General features: G+C 43.4%; 1 protein-coding gene across 1 annotated transcript in view; it reads right to left on the minus strand.

The window, feature by feature from the left end:
- Positions 1 to 664: 664 nt before the first annotated feature.
- The window catches only part of LOC120029866 (1-phosphatidylinositol 4,5-bisphosphate phosphodiesterase epsilon-1-like), a 90400-nt gene continuing 73628 nt past the window's right edge, over positions 665 to 17436 (minus strand). Inside the window, exons 23-32 of the mRNA XM_038975174.1 lie at positions 17149 to 17266; positions 16678 to 16800; positions 14050 to 14343; positions 12339 to 12502; positions 10619 to 10880; positions 10246 to 10364; positions 9961 to 10089; positions 9654 to 9851; positions 2432 to 2638; positions 665 to 1933 (exon numbers count right to left, since the gene is read on the minus strand). Coding sequence (XP_038831102.1) covers positions 2471 to 2638; positions 9654 to 9851; positions 9961 to 10089; positions 10246 to 10364; positions 10619 to 10880; positions 12339 to 12502; positions 14050 to 14343; positions 16678 to 16800; positions 17149 to 17266 — 1575 coding nt within the window. The 3' untranslated portion in view covers positions 665 to 1933; positions 2432 to 2470. The remainder of the gene's footprint in view (positions 1934 to 2431; positions 2639 to 9653; positions 9852 to 9960; positions 10090 to 10245; positions 10365 to 10618; positions 10881 to 12338; positions 12503 to 14049; positions 14344 to 16677; positions 16801 to 17148; positions 17267 to 17436) is intronic.

The following is a 17436-nucleotide window of genomic DNA, read 5'->3' on the forward strand; positions in this document are numbered from 1 at the left end:
AAATATATCAAACACGATACACCATCATACAGTGAGCTGTATTTTTTTTTTTTGGGGCTCTGTACCCCAGCATTTTGGATTTAAAATGACTATGAGGAGTGCAGACTGTTAGCTTTAATTTTAGGGTATTTTCATCCATATTGGGTTAACCATTTAGAAACTACAGGACTTAAGTGTACATAATGCCCCATTTTAGGGGACCAAAAGTATTGGGACAAATTCACATATATGTGTATTAAAGTAGTCAAAAGTTTAGTATTTGGTCCCATATTCCTAGCACGCAATGATTACTTCAAGCTTGTAACTCTACAAACTTGGATGGATTCGCAGTTTGTCGTGGCTGTGTTTCAGATTATTTTGTGACCAATAGAAATGAATGGTAAATCATGCATTGTCATTTGGGTGTCACTTTTATTGTAAATAAGAATAGAATGTTTCTTAACACTTCTACATTAATGTGGATGCTACCATTTATTACGGATAGTCCTGAATGTATCGTGAATAATGAGTGAGAAAGTTAGACGCACAAATATCATACCCCCAAGACATGCTTACCTCACACCATCACAATAACAGGGGAGGTTAGCATTGTTTTGTGGGTATGATATTTGTGCGTCTAACTTTCTCACTCATTATTCACGATACATTCAGGACTATCCGTAATAAATGGTAGCATCCACATTCATGTAGAAGTGTTTCAAAAACATATTAAATTCTTAGATTCTCCAAAATGACAAAATATTTTTTACCCTCAAATTAAAGCTGACAGTCCGCACTTTAGTAACCTCATAATCATTGTATAATTTCAAATCCAAAGTGCGAGTGTAAGGAGCCAAAACAAAAACCCAGTCACCGTCACAATACTTTTGAAGCGCACTCTTTCATATCAAACAAGATAAACCATCGGAAAAATGGCGATAAAAAAATACTGAACATAACAGCAAAACTACTACGTGCAAAACACTAAATATCATCAAATACACAACTATATAGTTATAAATTACAGTACTGTGAAAACTGGGACATAAGGCCTGCATCAATCTTTTTCACTAATTGGCCTTTTGACCAATCAGATCAGCTATTTTGCCAATAATTAGGCAAACGATCAGAATCGGGCTGCCTGTGTAAATGCAGCCAAAGGGAATCAAACAACAAGCCAGCTTGTTGGCCACATTCACAATGCCCTCATTATTAGCAGGAGAAAGGCTGGGAGCCGCAGTTACTGCTGCTTCCCGCACCTCAACTAAATACACTGTCTGGAGTTCATGCAGACATTCTACACCAGCCTACAGTAGGCCCATGACTCAGCTGTGGGTAGAAGATACAGCATGGCCTTTATTCATTCTCAAAAAAAACAGGCTGAACAGGGTTAGGCTGGCTGCTGCATTCAGCAACTGCCTCAACACGGCCACCACTTCAGGGATGTATTCATTAGGCACCAAACAATAATAAAATGGACTGAAACAAGGAGGAACTACCTAAACTTGTCCAATAAGAAACACTTGTGTATTTTTCTGTTGCAAAATGTTTTGCTACGGTGTACCCTAATGAACACAGGAGGGGGGCAGCTAACGACCCAGCAGATAACACGACATTCCTTCACTCCGAACCGTCATCCTGGAGCCGCCATCCAACTCAACCAGCCAGCCAGGGTGGGACTTTCTGGGGGAAGTTCTTTACTCACGGGAGGGACTAACTCAACTCATCATGGTGTGTTCAGGAATACTGGTGCGCTCTAAAGGTGGTGGAGGGGGGCCTGGCATCATTTGTGGATCTTCCAGTTCCTCAGCAGAGGGAGGAACCGGGCGGGGGTCAGATAGCCGGTGTGGGCCCTGCTCCCAAGGACAGGATGGTCACCGCCCCCCAGGAGGAGCCTCTCCGCCTCCGCCCAGCCCTCCACCACCCAGGCCTTCGAGTCCTGCAGAGAGAGTCCCTGCAAAGGGAGGGGGAAGTAGTGGACAACAGCACAAGACATATCTGGAGTATACAGTATATGCATGATGCAATACACAACTGCCCATGTCATTGTCCACTCAAACATACTAATGCATATCAAATCTGTAGATGCCATTGTGTTATGCTAGTTGTCACAGTATCAATAATAACAATAGAAAACTACACATACAATATTAAAATGAAGAACATTTCGTTTGAAACACTGCAGATAACATCGACTTAGACATTGTCCCTGAGTGACTCATTTATCCTAATTAATGAGGTGATAAATAATTGCGTAAAATATAAATGGCATTATATAAATATTGTACAAATAAAATGATGTCAAAAGTTAAGAAATTGAAAAAGGAAAACTGACTGTGGAAGACAGATTTATAGGCATGGCCAGAAGGAGAAGAAAAAGATGGGGGCTACTAGGGCCGATAGGGAAAGCCCTAGTTGTAAAGACAATAGGAAACTGTAGGGACTTCTGTACCTTCTGGGGACTCCATCCACACACTGCAGACCGAGCGTCTCACTCATGGGTCTCAGTCAGAGGCACACAGTATGTTGCCCTGCTGCTTTCATCCTTAATGTGGCTGCTCTCTTGTGTGGCTGAGGCGATGATGCTCTGGCTGCAACTCGTCAGTTTCTTCAGCTCGCTGGCAAACGAGAGGCCTTTCCTCTTGTCCTCACGGGCCATCTGAGTGCGCACACACACACAGTCAGAGTTATTTCTGATAAAAGACAGAACTCTTATGAGCAACAATAATCACTTGAACTTGTGGTTTGATGTGAGTGTGTTATGTTCGTATATTACTGAACAAAAATATAAACACAACATGTAAAGTGTTGGTCGCATGTTTCATGAGCTGAAATAAAACATCCCAGAAATCTTTCACACACAAAAGCTTATTTCTCTCAAATTTTGTTCCCAAATTTTTTTACATCCCTGTTAGTGAGCATTTCTCCTTTGCCAAGATAATCCATCCACCTGACAGGTGTGGCAAATCAAGAAGTTGACTAAACAGCATGATCATTACATAGGTGCAAGTTGTGCTGGGGAGAATAAAATGGCACTAAAATGTGCAGTTGTCAACACAATTCCACGGATTCCACAGTCTAAAGTTTGAGTGTGCAATTGGCGTGCTGACTGCATGAATATCCACCAGAGCTGTTGCCAGAGAACTGAATGTTCATTTCTCTACCATAAGCCACCTCCAACATTGTTGTAGAGAATTTGGCAGTACGTCCAACCGCCCTCACAACCGCAGACCACGTGTATGGCGTCGTGTGGGCGAGCGGTTTGTCGATGTCAACATTGTGAACAGAGTGCCCCATGGTGGTGGTGGGGTTATGGTATGGGCAGGCATAAGCTACGGACAACGAACACAATTGCATTTTATCCATGGCAATTGTTATGCACAGAGATACTATGATGAGATCCTGAGGCCCATTGTCGTGCCATTAATCCGCCCCCATCACCTCATGTTTCAGCATGATAATGCACAGCCCCATGTCGCAAGGATCTGTACACAATTCCTGGAAGCTGAAAATGTCCCAGTTCTTCCATGGCCTACATAACTCACCAGACATGTCACCCATTGATCATGTTTAGGATGCTCTGGATCGACGTGTACGACAGAGTGATCCAGTTCCAGCCAATATATATTGGCCGGTATATATATTGAAGAGGAGTGGGACAACATTCCACAGGCCACAATCAACAGCCTGATCAACTCTATGCGAAGGAGATGTGTCGTACTTCATGAGGCAAATGGTCACACCAGAGACTGACTGGTTTTCTGATCCACACGTCTACTTTATTTTTTTAAGGTATCTGTGACGAACAGATGCATATCTCTATTCCCAGTCATGTGAAATCCATAGATTAGGGCCCAATTTATTTACTTGATTTCCTTATATGAACTGTAACTCAGTAAAATCTTTGAAATTGTTGCTTGTCGCATTTATATTTCTGTTCAGTATACATATGGAAATGAATAAAAAAGAATAGTAATTGATGGCAGGTGCACGGGCCCCCAGAGCTCTTGGGCTGCGATTATGTCCGGTAGGCCAGTGGGTGTCAATAATTTCGAACCCCACTGCATATGCATGACATTATGTAAAACATGTCTCACACTCAGTCATAGTTAGTAAAATAATGAATTGGCAGATTTTGGCACCTTCAACTTTTTTGAAAGGTTACAAGGAAAGTTAATCATTTGAACCACCTCAATTTATTCACATTCGCTGAATGTTAAGTACATGAAATTCAAACATTCATTACCAAACTGCCTCCTATCATCCTGCAGACTATCATTCTCCGTGAGAAAACATTACATCTCAACTCATCTCTCGTGGACAGATCTACGTAAACCTAAGTTGCACTATAGGATCTGTCGGGAAGGAATGGGATGCGAGGGATAATGAGCAGCAGTAGTTCTGGTGTTATGGCACTGATGGTTTGTTTGGACAGATCTACGTAAACCTAAGTTGCACTATAGGATCTGTCGGGAAGGAATGGGATGCGAGGGATAATGAGCAGCAGTAGTTCTGGTGTTATGGCACTGATGGTTTGTCGGGACTGATGGTTTGTACGGTTGTGGCTAGATGAGTACAGCGCCATCTAGTTGTCAACAACTTGTCACCAACGTGACAACTGTAGCTTAACCCTCACCCTTTTCCTAACGTCTCTGCTGGAGCGTGTCCCCATACAGGAGTGGTTAATTCATGTCACATGACCAGGAAGTAGGGGCGGCAGGTAGCCTAGTGGTTAGAGCGTTGGCCAGTAACCGAAAGGTTGCTAGATCGAATCCCCGAGCTCACAAGGTAAAAATCTGTCGTTCTGCCAATGAACAAGGCAGTTAACCCACTGTTCCCAAGCCCTCATTGTAAATAAGAATTTGTTCTTAACTGACTTGCCTAGTTAAATAAAGGTTAAATATATATATTTTTTTGAAGTAGGAAGCAGAACGTTTGAGTGGTGACACAGCGCTTCAATGTTTAATACTTTAAAAAATATATTTTCGGGACCAATGTGTTAGTGCTGTTTTTAACCCACAGTTTTATGGCAGGATTTTACTGTCCTGACTTAACTGCTAGGTCTAGCCACGACTAGCTAGGCTACATTGCTGTCACCGGCAAAGCTGGTCTCGCTTTGCGGATGGCTCTTTGTAGCCGGGAAGGCTCTTGTAGCCGGGAAGGCTGTTTCTGAGTACGAGCCTTTCGGACTGCTCTGATTTGGAGATTGATCTGGAGATGGCCACAAAAGTCATGAAATATGAGACGTGTGAAAGAGGACAAATTTACTGACATACACTTGTGATAAGTGTAAACAGTTCGTTGCCTCAAAAGACCGGATCATTGAACGGGGTCCTAAATAAACATCTTGCTCTGGCCAAGGAGACTTCAAGGCTGCATGCTGTTTTTGATGCGGCAATTCAAAACGATCGAGGGGATAATCCAGGGTGCTCTACAAGACTGGGCTCCTCTGCAGTAGCTAATGTGGATACTAACATGGGCCACTTTCCGGTATTAAACATCCCACCGACGAGAACCAGAGAACTACTGTGTCTTGCTCTACACCATCGGAGACAAGGTGGAGTCGAGTTAGAGGTAGAAGAGGAGGAAAATCTCAACGTATCTTCCATTTGCCCTCTCGTCCAGACATGTGGCTATCTAACAGTTTCAAGGCTCTGAGCTCCGTCTCCAACAGGGCCCTCCGCCGCTCTCCCCGTCCTTCCCATTCCACCTCAGTACCAAGCTGCAAGCTCCTCTGGATCTGGTCCTGGGTTACTGAGCCGGCTATCCACTGGAGCAGCACCCCAGAGCACGTTCCACAGGCTCGCAGGGACACTCTCGTCCTCTAGTGGTAGTTATAGGAAGCTCCATAGTTAGGGTGGTCACGGAAGCAAGGACCCTCTGCTTCCCTGCAGCCCATGTTCAGGACATAGACCACCAGGTCCTTGCTGTGATGGAGCACCCGAATGCTCACACAGTAGTCATTCATGTTGGTACAAACTACATCAATCTTCATAAGTCGGAGCAATTAAAAGCTGACTTCAGAGTGCTCACAGGCAGCCTAAAGGAGACAGACAAGCAGGTTCTAATTTCCGGGCCTCAACCAACAACAGGCTGCGGAATGGAACACTTTAGCCATCTACTCTGACTACACTACTGGCTTAAATCCTACTGTTCCTCGGTAGATTTGAGTACATTGACAATTTTGAACACTTCTGGGAGAGGCCCCAGTTTAACAAAAATGGCTTGCATCCAAATAGGAGGGGCAAAAGTATCTTGTCCGAGGAGGCTCTTATAAAACATTGACTCAACAGCCCAACCCCTGCTCAGGTAATTCTTGGCATTCCCACATCATTATCATCATACTGCTACAGATAGTCATATTCCCAGGGGTATTGTCAGTAATAATCTTGTGCCCATACACTTGAATTCCACTGTTCGCTCTGTTACGGTTAGCCCGAATGGGAAGCCCACGGATCAGCTCGTCCAAATGGGAAGCCCACGGATCAAAGTGGTAGGTATGTCGTGTAAATCAAATGATACAAAGCCCCCCCCCCAAATATATTTTAATTCCAGGTTGTAAGGCAACAAAATAGGAAAGAAATGCCAAGGGGGTGAATACAGTCGCAAGCCACTGTAAAGATGCATAAAAAAGTGTTGGCCTATTACTTTGTCAGCTGCATGCCTGACCCTGAATTAGCTATGTTATCTATTTCTCTCTCTCTGGCAGACAAACACGCACCCATTAAATGCCTTAGAGTAAAAAAACAGAACAAATCCTTTGGTCTCTATAGAACTTTCAGACCTTGTTAGAATGAGAAATCCGGCCTGAGCCAAGACTAGAAAACTTGACTCTGTAGCTGATTGGCAGCTTTTCAGGCAATTGAGAAATAGATGAACCTCCTCAATTAAGAAAGCTAAATCCTGCTACTTTCTAAGTTTTATCTCAGACTCTGCTGGTGATCCATCTACATTTTGGAAAAGAGTTAATGCACTGAAGCGTGGAAAATGTCTCTCCCTCCCTGCCTAAGCAAGTTGTGTCAGACTCTAGCATCTTCACTGAGAAAAATGAGAAGTAATGCTTTTAAAATCAGCAGTTTCTTGGTACACTTTTTATTTGAAAGAAATGGTGGTTTAATTTACCCTGGTCAGTCAATCGACTGCCCTTCTCTCTCCCAGACTCTAGTTGGTATGATGGAAGATCCGTCAACCTTTAGTGAATCTTTGTTTTCATTTGAACAACTTTCTCCTTGTTATGTGCTACATTCCTTGTTTAAGATTGATATAAAAAAAATCCACTGGGGCAGATCTGCTTGATGCTTTGCTGCAGATATCTTCTCCCCTGACATTTTTTACTTGAAGATTATCTCGGGGGCTATCCCTAGGGTTTGGGGAAGGCTGCCCATGTGCTCCATCTCGACAAAGGTGGTGCCCCTCCAACATGAATAACTATTGCTCAATCTCTAAACTGTCTTGCCTAGCAACATAATATTTTAAATCTAATCAATATTTAGGCTTAGATATTTTCAAGCTTCAAAATGTAATCCAGTCTGGTTTCAGGCCAGGCCACTATATATAGTCGAAAAAATATAAAAATTGGGCTGTCTAAAATCCTTGATATCCTGCGCTTATGGACTGCCCTCTCCAATTCAAACTACAGGTTTTCAATGGGGTTCAAGTAAGACAAATGGCCATTGCAAAATGTTGATTTTGTGATCAATTAACCATTTCTTTGTAGATTTTGATGTGTGCTTGAGGTTATTGTCTTGCTGGAAGATCCACTTGTGGCCAAGATTCAGCCTCCTGGCAGAGGCAACCAGGTTTTTGGCTAAAGTGTCCTGGTACTGGGTAAAGTTCGTGATGCCGTTGTCCTTAAGAGCCCCAGGACCACTGGAAGTAAAATAGCACGATAAAATCAAAGATTCACCACCATATTTTACAGTATGGGTGTCACGCCCTGACCTTAGTTCCTTTGTTATGTCTCTATTTTGGTTTGGTCAGGGTGTGAGTTGGGGTGGGCATTCTATGTGTTTGTCTATGTTTTCTATTTCTATGTGTTTGGCCTGGTATGGTTCCCAATCAGAGGCAGCTGTCTATCGTTGTCTCTGATTGAGAACCATACTTAGGTATCCTTTTCTCACCTGGTGTTTGTGGGTAGTTGTTTCCTGTTGTGTGTCTGCACTAGCCAGAACTGTTTCGGTCGTTATCTTTGTTATTTTGTTATTTCAGTGTTAATTTAATAAATATGGACACGTACCACGCTGCATCTTGGTCCTCTCCTTCCAACAGCCGTTACAATGGGGTTCTTTTCTGCATATTAATATTTATTTCGACGTAAAACCCACCAGTGGTGTGCGTGGCCAAAGAGCTCTATTGTCATGTCATCTGACCATACACCGGTTCCGATCCAACTGCCATTTAGCAACCTCCAGGTGTTTACATTTGCTGGATGACATTGAAAATAGAGCTATGAGGTATTGAAAACAGGGCTTGAACCCTATCTTTTGAGAAACAAAGTATTCCTTGTTAAACAAAATCTCTCTCAGCAATTGTATTAGTATAAAAATATTTTCCCAATTTTCTGTAGCATACAATATAGCTCAGTATTTGTATTACTTATGTCTTTTTTGCTCATCTTTATCAGGGGTGCCAATTATTTTGGACCTCACTGTACCTAAGCAGGAAAATTGACGTTTACAGTAGCATTAGCTAGCCTAGTCAACTCTAACATTGGCTGGCGTTCAGGAAATTGGCTAAATGGTTAAGGGAGTTACCTCATATGATTAAGACAATTCGTATTGAATGCTGCATATGTCAAGTGCACTCAAAACAATATATTTATCTTATTTTAGTCTTTGGGAGCTAGCTAGATTTTATCATCATCATCATCATCCCACACCGACAGCAGCTTACGATTTCTTCTTCGGTATAATGACGGTCTGCAAACAATTGTTTAAGGTGCATGCCACCACCTACTGTGATGGAGTGTGTGGTCCATCACAGTTACACAGCTTTACATTAGTATAGAAGAAAACAAACTCAAATTTTAGTCACAGCAATATTTCACTGTCATATACAAAATAAAATCAGCTCCTCCCTCGACACGGATTGATCAACATTACGTTTTTTCGGTTCGGCCCACCACTTATTTTCCCTATAAGCAACAAAACCAATGCGTGTGCAACTGTGGACAAAACAGGTTGCCTTAGAATCAAAGGATGGTTGACAATATTGAAGCTATACTTCCTCTCCATATCTTTATAAAAAATATATATAAATTGCACAATGAGCACTTGTCTGGGATTTTTGGGCATTTTTTGGCATATTAGCATACAGTAGACATGACAAGAGTAAAGAAAAACTAAAAACAAGACATGGTATCAATAAGATGCAACGAGCTGATACGAGCCACCTACGATTCCCCACGTGGCAGCTTCTTGTCATTGTTGCTAGCTATCTGACTGTCCAGAATCGCAACCCCATCGACGCGCACGCATCAATTTCATGACGTTGCCAGCTAACCCGTCTACTGTATATGAAAGGAAAGTAGTGTGTATTTCATAATATGACCCCAGGACGGGGCACTTACAATGAAGAAATTGCTAAAAAAATACAGTATTTGCTTGACCGGTTTCGCATTAAAATAGCTTGACTCTACAGCAGTCATGGGAAATTTTTGTTGAATAATGTAGTACCTCTTCCTTGGTTTTAAGGCAGATTCTGCCCACATATCCCTCTTCGGGCTGCCAGCTGTTGATAACCCTGATGATCTCCTCCTCAGGGGCTACGGGGCGCTGCTGAGGACACCTCTTACGGTCACTGCGCTCCTTCCCCAGTGACACCTTCTCCTCACACAGGAAGTATTCACTGGCACCATCTGTGGACATCAGCAACTAAAGTAGGGAGAGGAGAAATAGATAGGCCACTATGAACAGAGAGCATGGCAGGTCTGGTGTGTTTGTGTGTGTACATTTTTCTATGGGTGGGTGTGCTGGGACTGACCGTGTCCAGTAGCTGTCCGGCGGTGGTCTGCTCTTTCACAGACACTACAGTGAAAGGCTCTCGACCTGGCACACCATGGACAGTCACTTTGTGCTGCTGGGCTGCCCTCCGCTCCTCAGAACTAAACAGCTGACAGGGAAATACAGTGTTGTAAATATCTATCTACATTGTCCTTACATGTACTTTAAGGTTACTAGCTAATTAGCTCATCAGATGCTGTTCGAAGAGCTACAATAATATAAGCAATCCCTAGATGCTCCTCAGGGGTGTGTGTATGTGTGCTACCATGGCAGCAGGCAGGGCTGTGCCGGTGGGGCTCTCCTCTACTCTGCGGCTATAGATGAACAGACTGGACACCTCCAGGGGCTCGTTGTGCTGCGTCCTCAGCTGGATGTGTCTATAGCCTGGAACAGACAACCAACCACAGACATTAAGAACAGGGAGTAGAAGTGTATTAACCTGGCCACATGCCATGCTGTAGCTGCTAGCAAACTCTGTACATAGCATGTTGCTAAATATCATTGTTAAATGATCTATTAATAGGTTACATGCTATTGATGTGTGAACTTGAGAAAAATAAATTGTCAGGAATATTTGAAGTCATCACTTTCTTCCTCCTCTTTTCCACTCCACCCCTCCCCCTCATCCTCTCCCTCACCTGGTTTGAGGGCCCGTAGTGGCAGAATCCTTTGAGCGGTGGTCTGGTAGCTGTTGTTCTCAACCACAGCGATGCGCAGGAAGCAGGTGTCCTCAAAGTGCACGGGGAATCGGAAGTGCTCTGACCACATGGGGTTGAGCGCGTTGCGGTGGATGGGCTTGGTGCGGAATTGGAAGCTGTCCACGGGCATGCCCATCACTTCCACCTCCACACAGGGGCTGCCCGCGCTGTTGGCAGGGCACACGTTCTGCCCAGACACAATCTGACAGAGGGGGAAAGGACACCTTTAATTCATTATATACTGTATATCAAAAGTGAATTTAATCATCTCAATCCACTATAAGACAGATACTTGGCATTACACGTGTAATTACATTACTCTGTTTTACTTAATACTTTATCATATGTCATATTCCTGCCAGATTTTATAAGAAATTAAACATCTGTTTACACAACTCGTTTTACGACCTTTTTTCCCCATTCACTATTGCGGAACATTTATTGGGTTGTGTCCTTGTCTCAACTAGAGAAATCATACTGTATATATGGTGCAAATAGCTCCAATAAACCCATCAAAACCATGTTGAAGAACACAATGGGAGTGCTTTGGGTAAGTGTGTGTGTGTGTGTGTGTGTGTGTGTGTGTGTGTGTGTGTGTGTGTGTGTGTGTGTGTGTGTGTGTGTGTGTGTGTGTGTATATATACCCAGCAGGGTAGTTAGTGAGAGAGACCAGTATATGGGTCATATTGTTTGGCTACATTTTAAAATAGGTTTTTGTTGGGTTGAGTGTCTGTGTATCCCTAGAGGGGGAGATATTGTGTGTGTGTGTACTCCCAGCAGCATACCACCCTGCATCCCATTGCTGGTTTGCCTCTGAAGCTAAGCAGGGATGATCCCTGGATGAGAGACCAGATGCTGCTGGAAGTAGTGTTGGAGGGCCATTAGGAGGCACTCTTTCCTCTGGTCTAAAATTTACAAAACTATCCCTTGGGGACACTGCCCTGTGTCGGGTGCCGTCTTTCGGATAGGACGTTAAACAGGGGTACTGATTCTCTGTGGTCACTAAATCATAGGGGTGTTAACCCCGGTCTCCTGGCTAAATTCCCCATCTGGCTCCTCATACCATCATGTCCACCTAATCATCCCCAGCTTCCAATTCGCTCATTCATCTCCCATGTAACTATTCCCCAGGACTTTGCTGTAAATGAGAATGTGTTCTCAGTCAACATACTTTGAAAAATAAGGGTAATTTTTTTTTAAATAGAAAGTGTGTGTTTGCAAGCTTGCTTGTGTGCATCCATGTACACTCCCCTCCATATGTCCATGTCCATTCAGTTCCTATTGGACAAAATACAATTCAAAACAATCAAAACAAACTGGAAACGCATCCAATAAGTTTGTAGTCACAAGCTTGATGTATTCATTGCGTGGAAGGAATACGGGACAAAATGTTAAACTTTTGACGATAAGCGAATTTGTCCACATGCGACTTCTTCAAAATGGGGGGACTAGATACATAGTGCTTTCATTTGTAAACGGTATAACAGATTTGTATGAAAACACCCTCACATAAAAAGGTGCCATTCTGTACTGTCACCTCATATGAAACATTTGATCTCAAATCCAAAAGTAGTATCGAGCCTATGAAGTAGAGAGCCAAAAATGGTTTTAGCAGTCCAAATACATATGGAGGGTAGTGTGTGTGTTTGTGTGTACTCACAGTCAGAGAGTAGAGTGTTGGGCTTATGCTCTCCATGTCTCTCTCCAGGGAGCAGAGTTGCTGGTAGAGGGGACAGCAGCGATCCCACAGCACGGGAGGTTTCAGGACATATCCACAATGCCCATTCGCCTCAAACAGAGCCATGTTCAACTGCATGGGCAGGTCTGGAGAGAGCAGAGGTGGTGACGGAGAGTGAAAGAGAGAAGGGGGGAGGTGAGAGAATGAGAGAGGAGAAAGAGTTAGAAAACAACAGCAGACCATCCATTATTTCACAAGCATCACTTATCCTAATTTTAGTTTGAAATTTGGCACAGGTGAGTGGAGAAACATAGCTTGCAAATCTGCAACTAAGCTTTATAAATGTGTAAAACAGACAAGCCAATAAAATACATGTTTTATTTACTTATTTAACTAGGCAAGTCAGTTAAGAACAAATTCTTAGTTACAATGACAGCCTATCAGTATCACAACCATGTCCAGGGTACTGAGTTGACTCAGTGCTGCCCAGGTCAGAGCTTCCCCTTACAGAGAAATTAGCCATGACATGCAAGATAACATAACCCAGTGTTTCCCCAATACATCTCCACACGGTCATATTGTACCCTGTCCAATCCATTTCCAATGAATAGGCAACTAGAGTTTCTTGAAAAGTTATGAGTTCATAAGTTAAGTAGGGCCCTGAGTTTTTCCTGACCATGTCACCTGACCAGGGTACAAAATGACGTAGTTATGGACTATACTGAACAAAAATATAAAAAAACGCAACATATAAAGTGTTGGTCCCATTAGCTGAAATAAAAGATCGCAGAAAAATTCCATTTGCACTTCAAGCTTATTTCGCTCATATTTTGTGCACAAATTTGTTTACATCCCTGTTAGCGAGCATTTTTCCTTTGCCAAGATAATCCATCGACCTGACAGGTGTGGCATATCAAGAAGCCGATTAAACAGCATGGTCATTACACAGATGCACCTTGTGCTGGGGACAATAAAAGGCCACCTTAAAATGTGCAGTTTTGTCACACAACACAAAGCCACACGTTCCAAGTGAGGGAGCGTGCAATTGGCATGCGGACTGCAGGAATGTCAACCAGAGCGGTTGCCAGAGAATTGAAAGCCGCATCCAACGTTGTTAGAGAATTTGTCAGTACATCCAACAGGCTTCACAACCGCAGACCACGTGTATGGAGTCATGTGGGCAAGTGGTTTGCTGAACAGAGTGCCTCATGGTGGCGGTGGGGTTATGGTATGTGCAGACATAAGCTACAGACAATGAACACAAGTGCATTTAAATCTAATGTAATTTGAATGCACAGAAATACCTTGAAGAAATCCTGAGGCCCATTGTGAGGTCCATTTTTTAAGGTATATGTGACCAACAGATTCATATCTGCATACCCAGTCATGTGAAATCCATAGATTAGGGCCTAATTTATTGATTTCATTTGACTGATTTCCTCCTATGAACTGTAACGCAGTAAGATCTTTGAAATTGTTGCATGTTGCGTTTATATTATTGTTCAGTATATAGAAGTTATTTCCTCATACCCAGATAAAGTCCCCGCCTGGTTATTTCCCCATACCCAGATTAAGTCCCAGCCTGGTCCTGGACTAAAAATAACTTGCAATGAAGAATCTCCATTGAGCATAGTAACATCCAGGGACTAAACTGGACCAACCTTATCAGTAAGACTCCTCTCCATGTCCTTACCATCAGTCTGATAGTTGAGAGCCACCACTTGCATGCCGTGTAGCCAGAAGGGCAGAGGGTTGGGGTTGGCTGAGTCGATGCGCGTTGCGGCCGGGTAGGTCCTTAACAGCTGGCAGGTGGTGTGCTGGATCAGCTTCTCTGAGTTGCGGCGGCACAGGCGCTTGGCAGTGTTCTCGTTGACAGAGGAGATGTGGTAGCACTTGGGAGTGTGGATGATGGCACTCACTGAGGCATTGGGGCTGAGCACGGGCGATGTCTGCTCTTCCCAGCTCAGACGGATGCCCTCCACGCTACCTAGAGAGGGGGCAACAGTTACACATTTACAATCTAGTCATTTGGCGGATACGTTTATCCAGAGCGATAGAAGTGAAAAGGAAGCAGAAACAAAGACAGCTCAAACAACGATTTGAACACATTTTTAAAAAAGTTTTTTTTCCAGGATAGTAAGAAAACGTAACACTAACATTTAAAATAACCCAAATAGTACAGGTAACTGCCAAAATAATGAAAACACTTGAGTAAATCAGAGATACAAAGTATATTGAAAGCAGGTGCTTCCACACAGGTGAAGAAATTAAGAAATTAACATCCATCCATCCCATCATGCTTGGGGTCATGTATAAAAATGCTGGTTAGGCTGTTATTTTGGCTACCTTTGCCCCTATAGGATGACAATTGGGATGTGGCAAATGTAAAACATTTCTGAACGTTTAAACTGCCATTTTTTTAATGAAGATAGACAACCAGGTGAGGAGAGTTCCTTACTAATTAGTGATCTTATTTCATCAATCAAGTACAAGGGAGGAGTGAAAACCCGCAGACACTCGGCCCTCTGCGGAATGAGTTTGACACGTGATTTAAACCATAAGAAGAAAAAAAAAACATAAAATGACATGAATTCACAATTCAGATATGGTCCTGCATATGACTGCTATGGGGCAATGCAGTTCAATCTACTGCCGTCCTGGCTACCTACCAGACGGCACTCACCTTACTGCTGTCCCCCACCCACTCAGCAACGATGCTACGTAATGCCGTTATAGGTTCTCTGCTGTGTCCCTCCCCTCCATGTTCTCAGTTGTCAGTACTGATGTGATGGCTCGTTGCAGTGATGTATGACAGCATGTTCATAGACGTCCAACAATCTGTTACCTCCACGTAGTATGGTGTATGAGAGCAATCATTGTACCATTTTTACATCCGGGCCGTCAAGGCATCTTGTTGTCTGGTTCTATATATGCCATCAGGGCATTGAAGCCACCATCCTCTACCATTGGCAATGGCTGCATTTCAACTAAAATTATTTCTGTAATCAGTGCTGTGATTACTGCAGTCAGCAACAGGTTGGGTCTCCCTTTCAGATGGTTAGGCATTGCACCTGTACTGCCACTGTAGCTCAATTCCACCTAGCAAAGTCTGCATTTATTTCACCATCTTCTCATTTAACTTCTCAAAGTACTGCCATACAGTACTTTGTGCTGTCACTTCCCTGTCTCACTCACTGGCATTTTCCCAACTGTTAACGATGACGTGCGAAGTGCCTTATATCTGTGGCAAATAAACGTTTAAACGTTCACACCTCTAGATGACAATGCCCTACCATCCACATGTCACAAGTGGTCACCGAATAGTTTGAGGAGCATGAAAATGATTTAAACCATATGCCATGGCCGTCTCAGTCACCAGATCTCAACCCAACTGAACACTTATAGGAGATTCTGGAGCGGCACCTGAGACAGCGTTTTCCACCACCGTCAGCAAAGCACCAAATGATGGAATTTCTCATGGAAGAATGGTGTTGCATCCCTCCAATAGTTAGACACTTATAGAATCTATGCCAAGGTACACTGAAGCTGTTCTGGTGGCTGGTTGTGGGCCAACGCCATAGTAAGACACATTATGTTGGGGTTTCCTTTATTTTGGAAGTTACCTGACCTTTCGAAGGGTTATGATTGATCACGAGAGGCATTAGCTACACAGCTATTCAAACTCTCTGCCAAGCCTCAGTGCCCAGACAGAAAAAACACGCACCTCCAAGATATGCAGTCTCTAACAATCCCATTTGAACCCTTTTACAAACCCTTTAAAAACTCCACGACAGCTTCTCTCAGCACCTTTCACTGTACTCTAATGCAGCGTCCGCACACTTTGAGAGGGCCATTTTATGGAAAAGTTAAAGGGATAGTCCAGCCAACTTACAACATGACACATTGGTTTCCTTAACTTGTAAGCAGTCGATGGACAGGGTCTGACAGCAATCCATGCTTTGGTTTAGTTTCCCTGGCACTTACATTTGAGGCACAAATCCCATTCATGTCATGGGCCCAATATTAGCATGTCCAAATCACACGAAATTATCTAAAATTGACTGTGAAACTCAGTCACTTATAGATGATTTGAACATGATGAGCGAAAAAAAGCGCGTATATTGGTCCAATGACTTGAATAAGATTTGTGCCACAAATGCTAAAATGTCCATAAAGGAAAACCAACAATCCCTTCAACAGGCTGGTTCCCATGGGGGGGTAATCTGACTGAGTCTGTATGTGGGTGTCCTTACCTGTCCCTACACATCCCACCCCCAGGTCTAGGGGTCTGGGTCAAAGGGAAAGGCTGGGCCATACGTACCCTTCCCTGGTACCGCCTCCTTGGGGCTTCCTCCACTACGACCAGGATCCATGCCAAAGACGGACTTCCTGTTCTTTCTGTCTTTTCTTCTGCCAGAGGCCGAATGAGAGAGGGTGGAGAGGCCTGTTTCCCCCACACACAGAAAGAAAGCGACAGATGAGAGTGTAAGACAAGGCCGTGGCTTAAAGGCACCATCACGCTTCCTCCCCTCCTTTCCCTTACTCACGCTGGTTTAATGTTGCTTGTTTGTTCTAGCTGTGCTCTGGAGAATTATACCCCTAGAAGATGTGCACCTGATTCTAATTTACAATCAATTCAGAGCCCTGTTTGTGAACATCCACCGTTATCTCTCACGGTTGGGAAATCACCAGGCAGAATAAAAACACTGCACTACATTCTGAACATAAACCATTAATTTGCTGGAATGAGCCATACAGTCAAGTTAATTGAACTGAATTAAAGGAGGACTACCAGGGAACTTGACGGCCTGGCAGTAGATGATGAGGTCAGAGAGCTCCTGAGCGATGTGTCGACTCTCCTTCTTGTTCTGGGGGGGATATAAATCTTCTTCCAGCTCTATGTCAAATACCTAAGGTAAGAGCAGAATCAGTGATTCAGATCTGGAATTACTTCTAGGGGAAAAAAATACATTTAGGGTGCATTTGTCAAGCATTTATATACTGTAGGTCTGGTGTCTCGTAGTTAATATTTAAGATCAGTTTTATCTCTATGGTGTCTCCTGGCTAAGAGAGAGGTCAG

The sequence above is a fragment of the Salvelinus namaycush genome, chromosome 35 (assembly GCF_016432855.1).
Source record: "Salvelinus namaycush isolate Seneca chromosome 35, SaNama_1.0, whole genome shotgun sequence".
Taxonomy (NCBI): Eukaryota; Metazoa; Chordata; class Actinopteri; order Salmoniformes; family Salmonidae; genus Salvelinus; species Salvelinus namaycush.